Raw genomic sequence first — 15,022 nt, forward strand, 5'->3', positions numbered from 1 at the left:
TTATAGAGTGAGTTTTCTTTTTTGAGATTCTGGTTACTGAAGTGGTGAGAGAAACTTGAGAGATCTTGATAGATTAGTCTTCTCTTTCATCTTCTTGAGTGAATCTTGTACTTGTAAACATTAATTCTTCACAGTTCTAATTGATATTTGGTGACTCTGCTGTGGACGTAGGTTGATTTTAACCGAACCACGTATATATTATGTTCTTGTTAGGGCATTGGATTTCTTGTTTGTGTGTATCTGTTCTTGGAGCTATTTTGGTGTAGGCATAACATGAGCCATCAGCATCGAGTGTAATTACTTCCCAAATCATCTAAGACATAAATCGTTGGGTAATGAGCTGCAAAGTGTTGGGTTTTCTTGGCCCCAATAAAATGAAATTCTGTACTAGCAGTTTTCATACAAAAGATGGAAATTCTACAAACAAACTCTGGCTCATTCAATAAGGCTATTAATGCCATCATTTTTTTCATTTGATAAATTAATTAAATTAAAAAATTGTATTATTATGGATTCAAAACTGAAACTTTTAGCTTGAAACTTTTATCGTTGTGACAAGTAATGTTTCTAGTTCACATGCCCACCAAAATATTTTTATCCAAGCATGTATATTTTAGTAATTATATATATTGCATTATAAACTACTATTACTGATCAATCTCTTGAATTTATATCAACGAGCCCAATTTTGCCAGCCCATCTTCAGCATCTTCAAACTTCCACCTCACTGAGCAGAGCTACACTACACTATTCCTTCAACTGTATCATCTAAATTCCCGAAGCTGCTATACTGAACTAGAAGAGATGAAAGGTGATTAGATAATTATAGTTGGATGATATGGAATTAAAAACAAATCTGCAGCACTCCTTATTGAATCTTGAAATACCTTCAGATAAAATCTGGAAATTGAATTTGGCCACCGGGGGGCTTAGCTCACCTGGCCACCGGGTCCTCACTTAAGTGATGAGACCCGGGTTCGATCCCCTTTGGGAGCGAAATTGGTGATTGGAGTGATAAGGTGGGCTTGGTGAATTCTTGGAGTATTTGGGGAATTAATTGTTAACATCTAAAATGGTAATAGAACAATATTATCTTAGAAATAAAATAGAACTTTGAAATAGTTTACTTGAATCTCATTGGGAAAATCGATGTTTGATTTTCTGCAACTCTGCATGTGCTTGTTTCATGTTGATTCTATCCCCGGGAGAGTCCGCAGAGCATTTCAAAGCCAATTCAAGTATGGATGATACGCACTGCATATTCTTGCCAATCATTTCTTCCTCCAAATTCATGACTAAGTTGGCATCCATCACTTCATCCACGATCTCCATAAGTGAGAGTTCTACCCATCTCTTTAAACTCATATCTCCGCAAAACATATCATCACTGGGCCTTTTTCTCGTAAAAGTTTCAATTAGCATCACTCCGTAGCTATACACATCACACCTTGTCGAAACTAGCCCTTCCGAACCATACTCTGGGACAAAAAAAATCATGATGCATAATATATAGTGAGGAAAACACAATTTCATTGATTTAAAGTGAAATGCAATCAATAAATAAATCAATATATGTAAAGAAACTGTACCTGGAGCGATGTAACCCAATGTTGCTAGCGTGTTCGTTAACACAAAGCTATCTCCATCACATAACAACTTTGCTATGCCAAAATCGCTTACATGAGCTACCATGTCTTCATCTAACAACACATTACTAGGCTTCAAGTCGCTGTGGACAATGGGTGTTGAATAACCATGGTGAAGATACTCCAAAGCAGATGCAACATCAATCATTATATTCAATCTTTCCATCAGATTCAAGCAATAGTTGTGGGAATATAACCATTTTTCAAGGTTTCCCTTTGGCATATATTCAAGCACTAATGCCTTGAACTCTTCATTGGAGCAACTGCTTATGACACTGGTCAGATTTCTGTGTCGAATGCTACGCAGTATCTCACATTCGACATCAAATCTTCTTGAAATACCTTCTAACTGCATATTAAACACCTTGATAGCAATATCCTTCCCATTATTTAGAATTCCTTTAAAAACAGAGCAAGAACTCCCAGTGCCAAGTAAATTGCTTTCACTAAATTGTTCAGTTGCCTGCAGCAGCTCATAATAAGAGATTCTTTCCGGCACAATGGATATCATCTCATCAACTTCTTTAGTTGTCTTATCTTTCCTTTGGTATCTGACAACTATAAAGGCCAATGAAAAAAGTGAGATAAAAGCCACAATCCCAAAAACAATAAATGAAGCTCGTTCCACCTTCTTCCTCTTTGATTTGTGATTCGAAATTGCAGGGCAAATCCGGACATGGAACCTCGGGATTCCACACAATGCCTCATTACCCGTAAAAGAATCCGTAGTGAAGTTTCTAAAAGAACCACCATTAGGAATTTCTCCACTTAAATTATTGAAAGAAACATTAAAGTAGTCAAGGTGTTGAAGTGCTTCTAAAGATTTTGGAATTGAACCAGAGAGGTTGTTGTAGGATAAGTCAAGAGTTACCAAACTGATCATGCTTTTCATAGACACGGGAATAGAACCTTCTAGTCTATTATTTGCCAAAGACAAATCAACCAAATTCTGCAACTTCCCAATAGCGCTAGGAATAGAATCTGACAACTGATTCATCGATAGGTTTATGTAGATTGCTGCTCCTAAGTTACTTATCTCTTGAGGTAAACACCCATTCAATGAATTCGAGGACAGATCTAGATTGATCAAATCTTTTAGGCCCCATAAGCTTGGCGGTAAGCTTGAATTCAAAATGTTGGAGTCTAGAAAAATATTTCTCAAAGAAGAGACATCTCCCAAACATTTAGGAATCGAACCAGAAAATTGATTCCGGCTTATAGATAGAGTATCGAGGCTGAATAGATCGCAGACAGCATGTGGAATGGAGCCTCCCAACAAGTTATCAAACATATATAATCCTTGGAGTTCATGCAAATGTCTGATAGTTAGTGGAATATTACCAGATAACTCATTGATAGTTAAATCCAATATAATCAAATTGCTTAGATTGCCTATTACAACAGGAATGCTGCCACTGAATTTGCAGCTGAAGGCAAGGAATTCTCGAAGTGATGAAGATAAATTCCCAACAGAAGTAGGAATGATGCCATATAGAGGATTATCACCAAATTCCAACCGAGTTAGAAACCTGCAATTTGACAACGAAGTAATGAAGGAAGAAGACGGTGCCTGGGTCAGATTGTTGCTGCCCAGTTCAAGTTTTTGGAGAAGTCTTAGGTTGCCAAGATGAGTAGGTATATAACCACTGAATTTGTTGTTACGAAGTGATAGCATTGTGAGTTGAGAACAGTTAGAGATAGAGTTGGGTATTGCTCCACTCATGGAATTTCCCCCAAGATACAATCTTTGAAGAAAGGGAGAAGCATGGCATAAATGGGTTGGAAGAACCCCTGACAGAGCATTTTCAACAACTGAAAGAATCTGAAGAGTTGAAATGTTAAAGAGCTCATGTGGAATCGAACCACTCAATCTGTTAAAATCTAAATCTAAACTGTCCAGTTGGTAAAGTTGGCCAATTTCAGAGGGAATAAGCCCTGCAAAAGATTGAGATTTGGGACAAATTAAGGTTTTATTATTTCAAAACTGTAGCTAAAATATAGGCAGATACGAGTAATCATGTTTGTATAATAAAACAGGTAATTGTGGACAAGCTCAAGATGCATAATTTACATGCACTCGTTGTTTTGACTTACTAAGTCGTACAGTACCTGTTAAGTAGTTTTCTTGGAGTTCCAAGCTGGTTAGCATGGTAATATTCCCGACGTCCCTTGTAAGGTTCCCCGTGAATTTGTTGCGCCATAGTGCTAAGATTTGCAGAGAAGACATATTCATGAAAATACTGAAATCAATTGAGCCCCCAATCTCATTCTGTTCAGCAGCAATTGCAACCAGACTCTGAAGATTGCCAATCTCATGTGGTAGTATTCCTGCCAAAAAAGTGTCATCAAACTAATCTCATTTACACAAATTTATGTGATAAGAACTTTAACTCATACCGTTCAAATTGTTAGTACCGAGATATAAAATCTGAAGAGATGTTAAGTAGCCGATTTGTGAAGGTATCTGCCCACTAAAAGAGTTGAAAGAAAGGCTCAAAACCTCAAGTCGTGAACATTGGGATACATTTGTGGGAATCGCACCACTCAGCTGATTTTTAGACAAATGAATCCCAGTAAGAGATGGAAGTTTACTGCACATGTCTGTTGGTAGACTTCCACTCAATTCATTGCCTGTCAAATCTATAGCCACCAAGCTCGATATGTTGAATATGGCTGATGGTATAGCACCGGAGAGACGATTGAATTCAACATACAGATTTTTTAGACTTTGAAGTCTCGCAAACTCTTTTGGAATTTCTCCACTTAAAGAATTGGAAGATAAGGAAAGAAATTGTAGGTTTGTTAGGTTTGAGAGTGATTTTGGGATGGAACCTGTGAAGCTGTTGTTGCGTAAATTCAAGTACTCTAATTTTGGTAACTGACCAAACATCGGAGGGATGTCTCCGGTGAAGTTGTTGAGTCGGAGAGATATGAACTTCAAACGGCGAAGGAGAGACAGCTCTTGAGGCAAATCTCCATGAAAAAGATTGCTTTTGAGGTTGAGGTAGATGAGAAAGGAGAGGTGTCCGAGCTGTGGTGGAATGGTGCCGGAGAGAGCCATGTTGGAGAGATTCAAGGCAGCTACTCTTTGGTGGCGCAAGCTGCAAGTGACGCCAATCCAGCTGCAGACGGAGCTCGAGTTGGTCCAATTCGTTGCAAGTATGCGAGAAGGGTCGGAGATGATGTGTTGTTTGAGTGAAAGAAGGGCAGTTTGATCAGTTGCAAGGCTTGTAGGTTGTTTGGCTACACAAGAAAGCATTTGGAAGGATATGGAAATTAGGAATGCATATGCAAAAATGCAGTGAAATTTTATCTCCATGGCTACAAATTGGAGGGTGTGATTCTATTATAAAACTGCAATAATCATTTCCTTATATAAGGCTACATTCATGACATCTCTGTTTTGTGTGGACTGTTGTCACATCGTGGAGAACGTGAAACTCGTGCACAATTCCACACACCATTTTGTGTTTTTCCTACGCACATCACATTACTCATCTCAACGCCAAAGGGTCGATTTCTTAATAATGGCAGCAAAAAGATTTTTGGTTAATAATTGTTTTTTTGTTTTTAATTTATTTTTTTATATTTTTGCTTTCTGATGTATAAGTATGTATAAGGTTCCCCGCAGACCATACGCCATTACTTTTATGTCACCAATATTGTTGCTAAATATGTATATATAAGCATGTATAAGGTTCTACAATCAAGTTTATAATATATGATTGTATGATATTATATAATCAAGTTACATATGATTATCCTTCCTTCTTTTATTAAAAACAAAAAAACACAAAAACTAATTTATGTATTTAAATAATTGTCATATATAGGGGAAAGGTAAAATCAGTACACTACTTAATTAAGATATAAAATAAGAATCATTTTCAACCCTTAGATCATCAAGATCTACGGTTGATTCATCATCATGTTCGATAAATTCATAGTCCTGAGTTCGAATCTCAAAGGTAGAAAAAAATTATATATATATATATATATATATATATATATATATATATATATATATATATAGGAATGGGATCATATAGATCCCAATGCTTATAAATTTATAATAGATCCCTAGATCCAAATCTTGACCACACATTTATGACATGTGGCGCATCAAGATGGTGACACGTGGCAAGGAGCTTCCAAGCATTCCAAGGCAAAATCTGGAGGGATAAAATTGAAATGTAATTTTCGGATTTAATAATTAAAAAAAATATATATTTTTTTTAGATTTTCTCAAAATAGTATTTTAGATGCATATAGTTTCACACAAAGATGCATAAAGTTTTCACATGAAATGCATAACTTTGAACAGAAAAATGCATTTAATTTTTCCAGTTTTGGTATTTTCACCACCCCACCCCATACCACCCCCCAATCCAGCCCACACCACCCCCCAACCCTCCCCATTACCACCCCCCAAAAATAGGCATGTTTCACATGCATATAAAATCAAACAAAAATGCATAAAGTTTTCACATAAAAATGCATTAAATTATACAAAAAATGCATTTAATTTTAATAAATCTGGTAGTTTCGCCACCCCACCCCTGCCCCACCCCCACCCCACCCACCCCCCACCCCCAAATTTTTTTTTTCAAAAACTGATTTTCTGATTGCTGGCCCACCCCCCACCCCCAAATTTTTTTTTTTTTTAAACCTGATTTTCAAAAAAAAAAATGGGGGGTGGGGGGTGGGTGGGGGTAGGGGTGGGTCAGTGGTCAGAAAATCAGTTTAAAAAAAAATTAGGGGGGTGGGTGGGGGTGGGGTGAAATCTTATGCATTTTTATATGAAACTTTATGCATTTTGATATGAAAGTTCATGCATTCTCGTATGAAACTTTATGCTTCTAAAATATACCTATTTTGAGAAAATCTATATATATTTTTTTTTTAATTTCGAAAATTACATTCCAATTTTACCCCTCTCCAGATTTTGCCTTGAAATGCCTTGCCACGTGTCACCATCTTGATGCGCCACATGTCATAAATATGTGGTCTAGATTTGGATCTACAGATCTATTATAAGCATAGGGATCCACCGGAACCCAACCCTATATATATATATATATATATATATATAGGGTGCGGTTATAGTGAGAACCACACTTATCGTGAGAACATAAGAACCATTAAAATCAATGCATCTACTATATAAATTAATGCATTTGCTATTAAATTTAATGCATCCGAAAATAATAAATTTTTTGCTCCCTTCAGGATTCGAACCCAGGATCTGCATTCATCCACCAAGATGATGCATCCACCGTAGATCTTGATGATCGAATGGTTTAAAATGGTTCTCTGTTCTAATTTTATTTAGTGGTTCTTATTTGAACCTCTCCCTATATATATATATATATATATATATATATAGGGATGGTATCAAGTGAGAATTTAGAAATCTGTGACACCTAAGAACAATCATATACCATTGATTATAGTTGATCCAATGGTTGTCATTAATAGAATTTTAATAAAAATTATATTACCCTATTAAATCTAAAGTATCGATTAGTATGAATAGGGTCATGCAAGTAATTAACTATGTGAATAAAAAAGGAATTAGATTTGAGATTTAATGAATCCTGATTTACCGCATTGACTAAAAGGAAGAAATCATTATTTGGGTTAAATTAGCATCTTTTCACCTATCATTTATCCTTTTATCTTCTTCTCTATTTTTCTGCCGCCATTACTGAGGAAGAAGAAATTTTCGGCCAACAAGAAATTTCTGTTACTTGGGTGACCGCTATTCATCTATATCGGCTGAAAGATCCGGCAATCGAACAAGGTTTGAGATCCTACCCTTGTTTTTTTTTTCATACTTCATGTTTCGATGAACAAGAAATTTCCGTCACTTACAGAGGTCGTTATGCATGTTTTTTTTTGTACAACTCTTGTAAATCCGGAGATGTGGAGTAATATTTGTTCATCTTTTCGGTGGATTGTAGGGAGATTTGTTTAGATGAACATTGTAGTGTTGACTTGACTCCGCCACTTAATTTGAAAGTGGTAGTAGGACCACCAAGCGAGCCGACGACCATAGGCACCAAGGTAAATTAAAATAAGTATATCAAATTTTGACATTATAGTATCTGTGCATTTGAATAAACACAGGTCTTTATGTTTGTTCATCTGAATATGGTGAAGTGCATATATTTACATGTATGTTGTTCATGCAAACAAGTGGCACATTATTGTATGTTGTTCACATGAATATGGTTTATTCACATGAATATTCGGATTTGAACATATGTTGTTCATGTGAACATAATGTCACATTATTGTGTGTTGTTCACTAATGATCATATTGTTCGTGTACGGTATTCTTTGTCTTGGACACTACAATAGACCCTTCAAATGCGTGTGAATTAGTGAAGTATGAAAAATTGGTTGATGTGTTGGTATGTGAGCAAATATGCATTTAAATTTCCTATAATTTTATATATTTTAATCATGTGTGTTTTTTTAGTGTTTTTTGTTGTCAGAGTATCTTTTGGACCATCAGGAATTTGCAAAGGCAAACACGATATCAAGAGCCCAAGTGCAACATGTAAATATGAAATGGGCAGACAACAAAAACATTATGGGCGATGGATCAACAAGTTGAAAATGTGGAATGTCGTCGTCGTCTCCGCGTCATATGAGCCGTATGCGAGTTAGATATTGTGGCACGATTTTAAGTTGCGAGTACAATGATGTGAGGGGAGGGCTGCTGAAATGTGCATCTACACATTATCGGGAGTTGTGTGCAAGAATAGTAACTTCAATGCTAACTATGTTTTTCTTGGATGAGACAAGTCAGTAATATGAACAAGTTATAAACTTTCAAAAAATACTATATTTTATGTCATATTTCAATAAAGCACAAACTCATGATTGCATTTGGTAGTTGAAATCAAAGTCTATTCATTTTTAATTGTTCTACTTTGCTTCTCTAAAAAAAATTGTTCTACTTTGCTCATATACTTATGAAAAAATGTGCATAAATTTGGTTATGCACTGTTGTTAAGCAATATCAAATACTTCTTCCTGTATTTTTTTAGTGTTTATAAATTTTGTTCCATGTTCGGAATTCATAACCAAAAATATATTCATTAATTGGAAAATGATTGTTCATATTTCAATACAGTCATGGATAAAAGGTAAGGTCAAAATTTTTCAAAGCATTAATCAATAAAAATCTACATTTATTTTATGCACACGAACAACATGCATGAACAATTCAATCACGAATGAACAAAGTTTATTCAATAAAGCAGTTGTTAAGCAAATGCACTTATGAAAAAATGTGCATAAATTCCTTGAATGTGACTTTATGTTCAAGCGAACAACAAATGTTGAGGTCACAAAATTCATGTGAACATGTGAAGATATATTTGACCAAATAACATATTCATTAATTGAAAAATACATGTTCATCAATTACTACAGTCATGAATAGATGTGTGATTATTCACCCACAAATTAGACGTGAGTTACAAACTTAGCAGTTTCCTTCTTCAATTTTTCGAAAGCGATGAACATAATTGGTGAAGAAAGAACTCTACTAACAATAAAAGAAAAAATCTACATAATCATGTGTTAGTGGGTCATTAAAGATATGATGGTTTGACCAAATCATAAATACCATAAATAAGAGATATTATCTTGCATGAAATAAGGATGTAACGGATCATAATAATTGATGATATACTACTATACCCCTTCAAGCCATATATACACGTTGAAATTGAAATCATATCACAATCGTTAGATTCCCAAAATCAAAGGCTAGGATTCATTCTTAGGTGTCACAAAATATTAGGGTTTTCACATGATCCTCTCCCTATATATATATATATATATATATATATATATATATATATATAGGGGTGCGCTCCAGTGAGACCCCCTATTTTTCGTGTTACATGAGTACAATGAATAAGCCATATAATACTAATGAACAAAACGTATATCTAATGAACAAGATGTAATACTGATGAAAAATAAAATTTAAAAAATTTGTAATGAATAAGACATATATACTGATGAACAGGGTCGTATATACTGATGAACAATGCAGTATATACTGATGAATAACAAAATTTAAAATATTCTGCTCCCTCTAGGATTCGAACCCTGCGAAAAAAAATCACCCTCCAGATACAATATCAGCCATAGGATTGATAAAATAAACGCACCAGATCGTGCCCTAGATCTCACTAAAATTAGGGGGTCTGATCACAACTAACACGGTGTAATCGTAGTATAAACAGTAATCGGATATCGTATCCACAGGGACTGTAAAACGAAATCACTCTATCTATCTCCTACACAGTCTTTCACAATATGCAAGTAAAACGATTATGAAGATGAATATTAAACTAAATTAACTAAATAAAACTAAAAAGCATGTAAACTATGACGAATAACTCAAATATAACGAAAGCTCTGACCCTAGGGATGTATTTTCACTAATCAACTATATGCATTCAACCTATTGATTCAATTACCAATTTTAATCCAACCCTGATGAAAGATCACTATTATCCACAAGCGTCTCTAACGACCACCTATGAACGTAGATTAATAAATCCCTTTTCACATTCAAGACTCCAAGGAATAAATTAACTCCCAATAGCACATAAAGAATAGCTTCCTATAGCTTCACCTATCGCATTCAAGACTCAAGGCTAACACTATATCATGCATTCCTGAATCGGCTGAACAATTATCGCATTCAAGACTCAAACTGAACAGCTAAACATGTAAATCATTGATCAGATAATTCACAAGAGATTAAGCACCAGGAATCATGAATCATAAGTTGGAGGGCAAATTGATATCAATAAATCAAAAACACATAATCAATCAGCTATATACAAACCCTAGGTTCAGATTAAAAGACTAGCCAGACATAATAAAATCAAACATAAACATAATTAAAAAGAATGCAATTGTAAAAACTAAATTAAATAAAAACTGAATTAAAACGATTGTAGCGACTTGAATCTTCAATCTTGATCCAAGCCTTGAAAACTGGAAAGCTAAAAAGTTCTAAAGCTATAAAACTGAAATATGAAAATTGAGAACTGAAAAACTAAAGCTGGGAACCCTAGATAGGTCAAAAGAAGACCTATTTATAGTGTCAGGGTAAAATACAGTGTTTGAAACCCAGAAGAACTCTAAAAATCGGAAAATCTCGCAAAACCGCCCATATTGGCGACCAAACTCGGCGATCGCCGAATTGGTCGCCGTTTTTGGTCTGAAAATCGGCCAAATTCGGCGCCCGCCGAATTTAACGCTCGTAGTGCAAATTTGAAACAGGAATTTCGGCGACCAACTCGGCGGTCGCCGTTTAGGTCGCCGAATTTTGACTGCTGCGCGCGACGTTTTTGTTTCGGCCATAACTTTTTCGTCCGAACTCCGATTTATGATCCGTTTGTGCTCACGAACTCGTATCGAGACGATCTACAACTTCTATTTCAGAACATTGTTCCAAATTCGAACTCAATAAATCTGAAAATTCCTTCAAAGTTCGAGTAAGAATCATGTTTCACAAGATAGAGCAAATTAAGCACAAAACAATCATCCAACACTCAATTTCCTATAAAATTAACATCATATGAACATTAAAAACCATGGAAATATGAGTGTTATCAACTCCCCCAAACTTAATCCATTGTTCATCCTCGAATAATGGGAAGAATAAAATCAATAACACGAATGGGCAGAAATTTGGATCACAGAGGCCTCAGAAAAAAAAAATAGAAAGTTAGAATTTTCAAATCTCCAACAAGTAAACACAAAGTTCACCAATTAAACACAACTTAAAGCAAAATCAACCTTGAATTTCAAACCATTGAATCTCACTATGTATGTGTATCACTCAACTCTCAATGTGTATGATGGGACGTGTATACTCTCATCGAATTCAATGCAATGCAGATCACTTACCATAGGCTTGCCAATCGTCTACAATCTCCATCGCTAAAAGTGTGCCAAGACTAAGATCAAATAGGTCTTTATTTTTGGGTTAATGTAGGGACATTGGTTAAGGTAGGGAAATATAGGCTAAGTGACTCAAATAAATCAACCTTATAGCTTCACAAATCAAGCATGGAATAAATTCCATCTTCCACCCAACTATGTCACCATAATCAACAAAAGTCAAGGGATTTAATCATCACAAAACAGAACTAAACACTCTTTTATGCTCTCCATTTATTTCCAACACACGAAGTCGATTTTCTAACAAATTTCTCAATATACACTCGACTTCACACTTTTCTTTTCTTTTTCTCTTTTTTTTTCTTTTCTTTTTCTTTTTTTTTCTTCCTCGACAATTTTTTTTTCTTTTCTTTTCACAACTTTTCTAGAGCTCATAAGAGTAAATAGTATCATAATATCATCCCTTCTTTTTCATGAACCACTATGATATTCACCACACAGAGATCCCCATATACTTCATCACCCCCTATCATCCGGCTAAAGAATAAAAGCTAAATAGGCTCAAAGAGGGTAACAAAGGATAATTTTTTTTCAAGGATAGTGTTTGGGAAAATAATGTGGCTAACAAAAGATGGCCTAAAATCATATCCTAATCCTGGGCACAACAGCAACCTCGACGCAGAAACCATGGCAAGTTCTAGAAGATCACTACATATGCATGACAAAACTCACAACAAAGAATAAACTGTGTATGATAAACAGTTATAGCTCAAATCCTCACAGGTTTATTCAACGTCCAAAAGTCAAGGTCAAAATCACTCTAGAATTATGCAAATTAGTTCCAATTATACTTAAATCATCAAAGAAAATCAAATTCCAATTTTTTTTTTTCATAGAAATCATCATTGGCATCTCACCAGAAATCTAATGGAGCAATAAACATCTCACAAACAATCACACACCACCAACCAAGCAGGATAAAACAATAAAGCTAACAAAAAGATAAAAGTGATACACATATCTACTCTCACCCCCCTCCTCCAAACTTATTACAGAATATAAGTTCGAAAATAAGTTTGGAGGGATGATGATATGTGTGTCACTACTCACATAAAAAACATGCTCCATGGTGGTGGTATGAACCAAGCGCGAGTTCCCGCATCTTCCAAGCTCAACGCTGCACTAAAAAAACCAAAACAAAGAAAACAAAGAAAACAAAGAAACAAAAAGAAACTAAACGAAAGGAAAACAAAACAAAGAAAATGGTTGGGTTACCTCCCAACAAGTGCTTAATTTAACGTCTAGAGCTCGACGATACCTCATGGTCTCAATGAACATCAAACGCAGCAGGCGTGACAGATCGCCTAACACGAACAGAGACAGAGGACTCATGTGCATCAGCTGCGTGAAAGACGACGCTTCCATTGGGCACATCTATCATAGCCCTCCCCGTAGCTAAGAATGATCGACCAAGAATCAATGGCGGATTTGTATCTTCAGGAATATCGAGGACCAAGAAATCCGTAGGGAAGACGAGCTTGTCAACCCTCACAAAGATGTCTTCAAGTTTTCCTCTCGGCTTCACTCTTGATCTATCCGTGACAAACATGGTTTTCGTACCTCAATTCCACATGATTTGTTGTCATTTCCCTTCATATTTTGCTTGCCAATGCGTGTTTGTACCATAATGTTGAGTTTTATGAAGATTTGATGTCTTGGTGTAGTTTTGGAGTAATTTCAGGAAAAATCAAGGATTAATTGGAGGATTTTGAAGATATTATATTGAAGTACGTCTCGAGAGGAATCCGTGAGCGCAAACGGCGATCAAATCCGAGTCCGGACGAGGGAGAACGGAGCAAAACGAGCGGACTGCGCATAACGCCCAGTAGCCCGCGGTCACCACCCGCGGCCGCGGGGTGGGACCGCGGGTCAGCTGCCCCCGACTCAGGAGACACCCGCGGTCACCACCCGCGGCCGCGGGGCGGGACCGCGGGTCCCCTGAGCATCCCCCACGTTTGAAGGCCGCGGACGCGGGCCGTGACCGCGGGAAAAGGGCGGGGCTTCCCCCAAGTGGGCCCCAGACGCGATTTTAGCCCCAAAACTCCATTTTTCCCTTCTTTTCTAAATCATTCAACACACACACCCACTTCATCTTCCCCAACTCTCCAATTCCAAACCCTAGCCTCCATTCTCTACCATTTTTTCTCTCTTCCACACACAAAAATCAAAGAAAGAAGGGGAAGACTTGGAAAGGAGCTCATCAAGACTACATGATTGAAGATCAAGATTATAGGATTTGTCTATGAATCTCTATCTCTCTATATCTTTATTTATGTTTTCTTATGACTTGAGATTTGCTTTTATTATGAATATGCTTGGCTAAAATCTCTTATCTTAGGGATTAGATTAGATGGATTTGTAATGGATTGATTTCTTTGTTCTATATATATCTTGATTGTGCTTATTGTTATCTTTTCAAGTCCTAGATTTATCTCTTGTATGATTGGTTGGCCACCTTTTGTGCATTTCTAATTTGTGATTTGAATCGGGAGAGGATAATTACAATAGATTAGGAGTTTGATACATATCATCTCAATAAACCGGGAGGTTGAGAGTTGGGTGAGGGCTTGTTGATCTTTTGTGCTCTTGGGAGTTATAGGTTAGAAATTGACCGGGGACGGCAATTATGACCCGTAATCTACTGTTTTATGTCATCCGGGAGGGGGCTAAAACTAGTGGGGAGATCGCCCTAGATAGGTAGGCCATATCAAGATTAATATTGCTTTAGATTGAAGTTCATTACGATCCATCGAAATCTAGTCCCTAGGATAACTTTCCTTCGAGTCATTCCCCAATTTGTTAACTAAAATTGTTTTGTTGTTATTTTAGTTTACTTGCTTTATTTAGCTTTGTTTTAGTTCTCAACACCTCTTCATCTTTGGTTGTCTAAATAGATTGAAAACAACTCATTAATAATATTTAGAAGTTTAAATTCACCAATCCTTGTGGGATACGACCTTGCTTCCCTATATTGCAACTACACCGTATACTTGCGGCGTGGTGAAAATAATAGCGAACAATCCGCCATTTGAATCTCCATCGAGGTCGGCTTGAGATCTCCAATTCCCAACCGCTTGAAAACAGAGATGGGCATCACATTGACACTTGCCCCTAGATCACAAAGAGCCTTGGGAAAGAGCTCTCCTCCAATCTCGCACTCAATGGTTCTTCTTCGATAGTAGCTTCATTGGCAGCTCAGTGCCCACAGCTGTCGCCTGCGGAATTTTCTTATCCTCATCACCCATCTTCTTGGTGTGAACAACTATATTTTCTTCTTTTTCCTTGGAATCCTGCAATTTTGAGAGAGTTTGAGGCTGTGCATGCCGGTCCGATTCTTCAAGTAGTCTCTTTAGCTCATCCACTATACGTCT

The 15,022-nt window shown here is 36.4% G+C and overlaps 1 protein-coding gene across 1 annotated transcript; it reads right to left on the reverse strand.

The window, feature by feature from the left end:
• Positions 1–265: 265 nt before the first annotated feature.
• Positions 266–4,976, reverse strand: LOC131012444 (probable LRR receptor-like serine/threonine-protein kinase At3g47570). The gene is made up of 4 exons (XM_057940400.1): positions 4,044–4,976; positions 3,756–3,974; positions 1,590–3,581; positions 266–1,478 (listed from the first exon to the last, which is right to left on the reverse strand). Exons 1-4 carry the CDS (start codon positions 4,963–4,965, stop codon positions 1,135–1,137), a joined length of 3,477 nt encoding a protein of 1,158 aa, XP_057796383.1. The 5' UTR covers positions 4,966–4,976; the 3' UTR covers positions 266–1,134.
• Positions 4,977–15,022: the final 10,046 nt, after the last annotated feature.

This window comes from Salvia miltiorrhiza, chromosome 2 (assembly GCF_028751815.1).
Source record: "Salvia miltiorrhiza cultivar Shanhuang (shh) chromosome 2, IMPLAD_Smil_shh, whole genome shotgun sequence".
In the NCBI taxonomy this organism is placed as follows: domain Eukaryota; kingdom Viridiplantae; phylum Streptophyta; class Magnoliopsida; order Lamiales; family Lamiaceae; genus Salvia; species Salvia miltiorrhiza.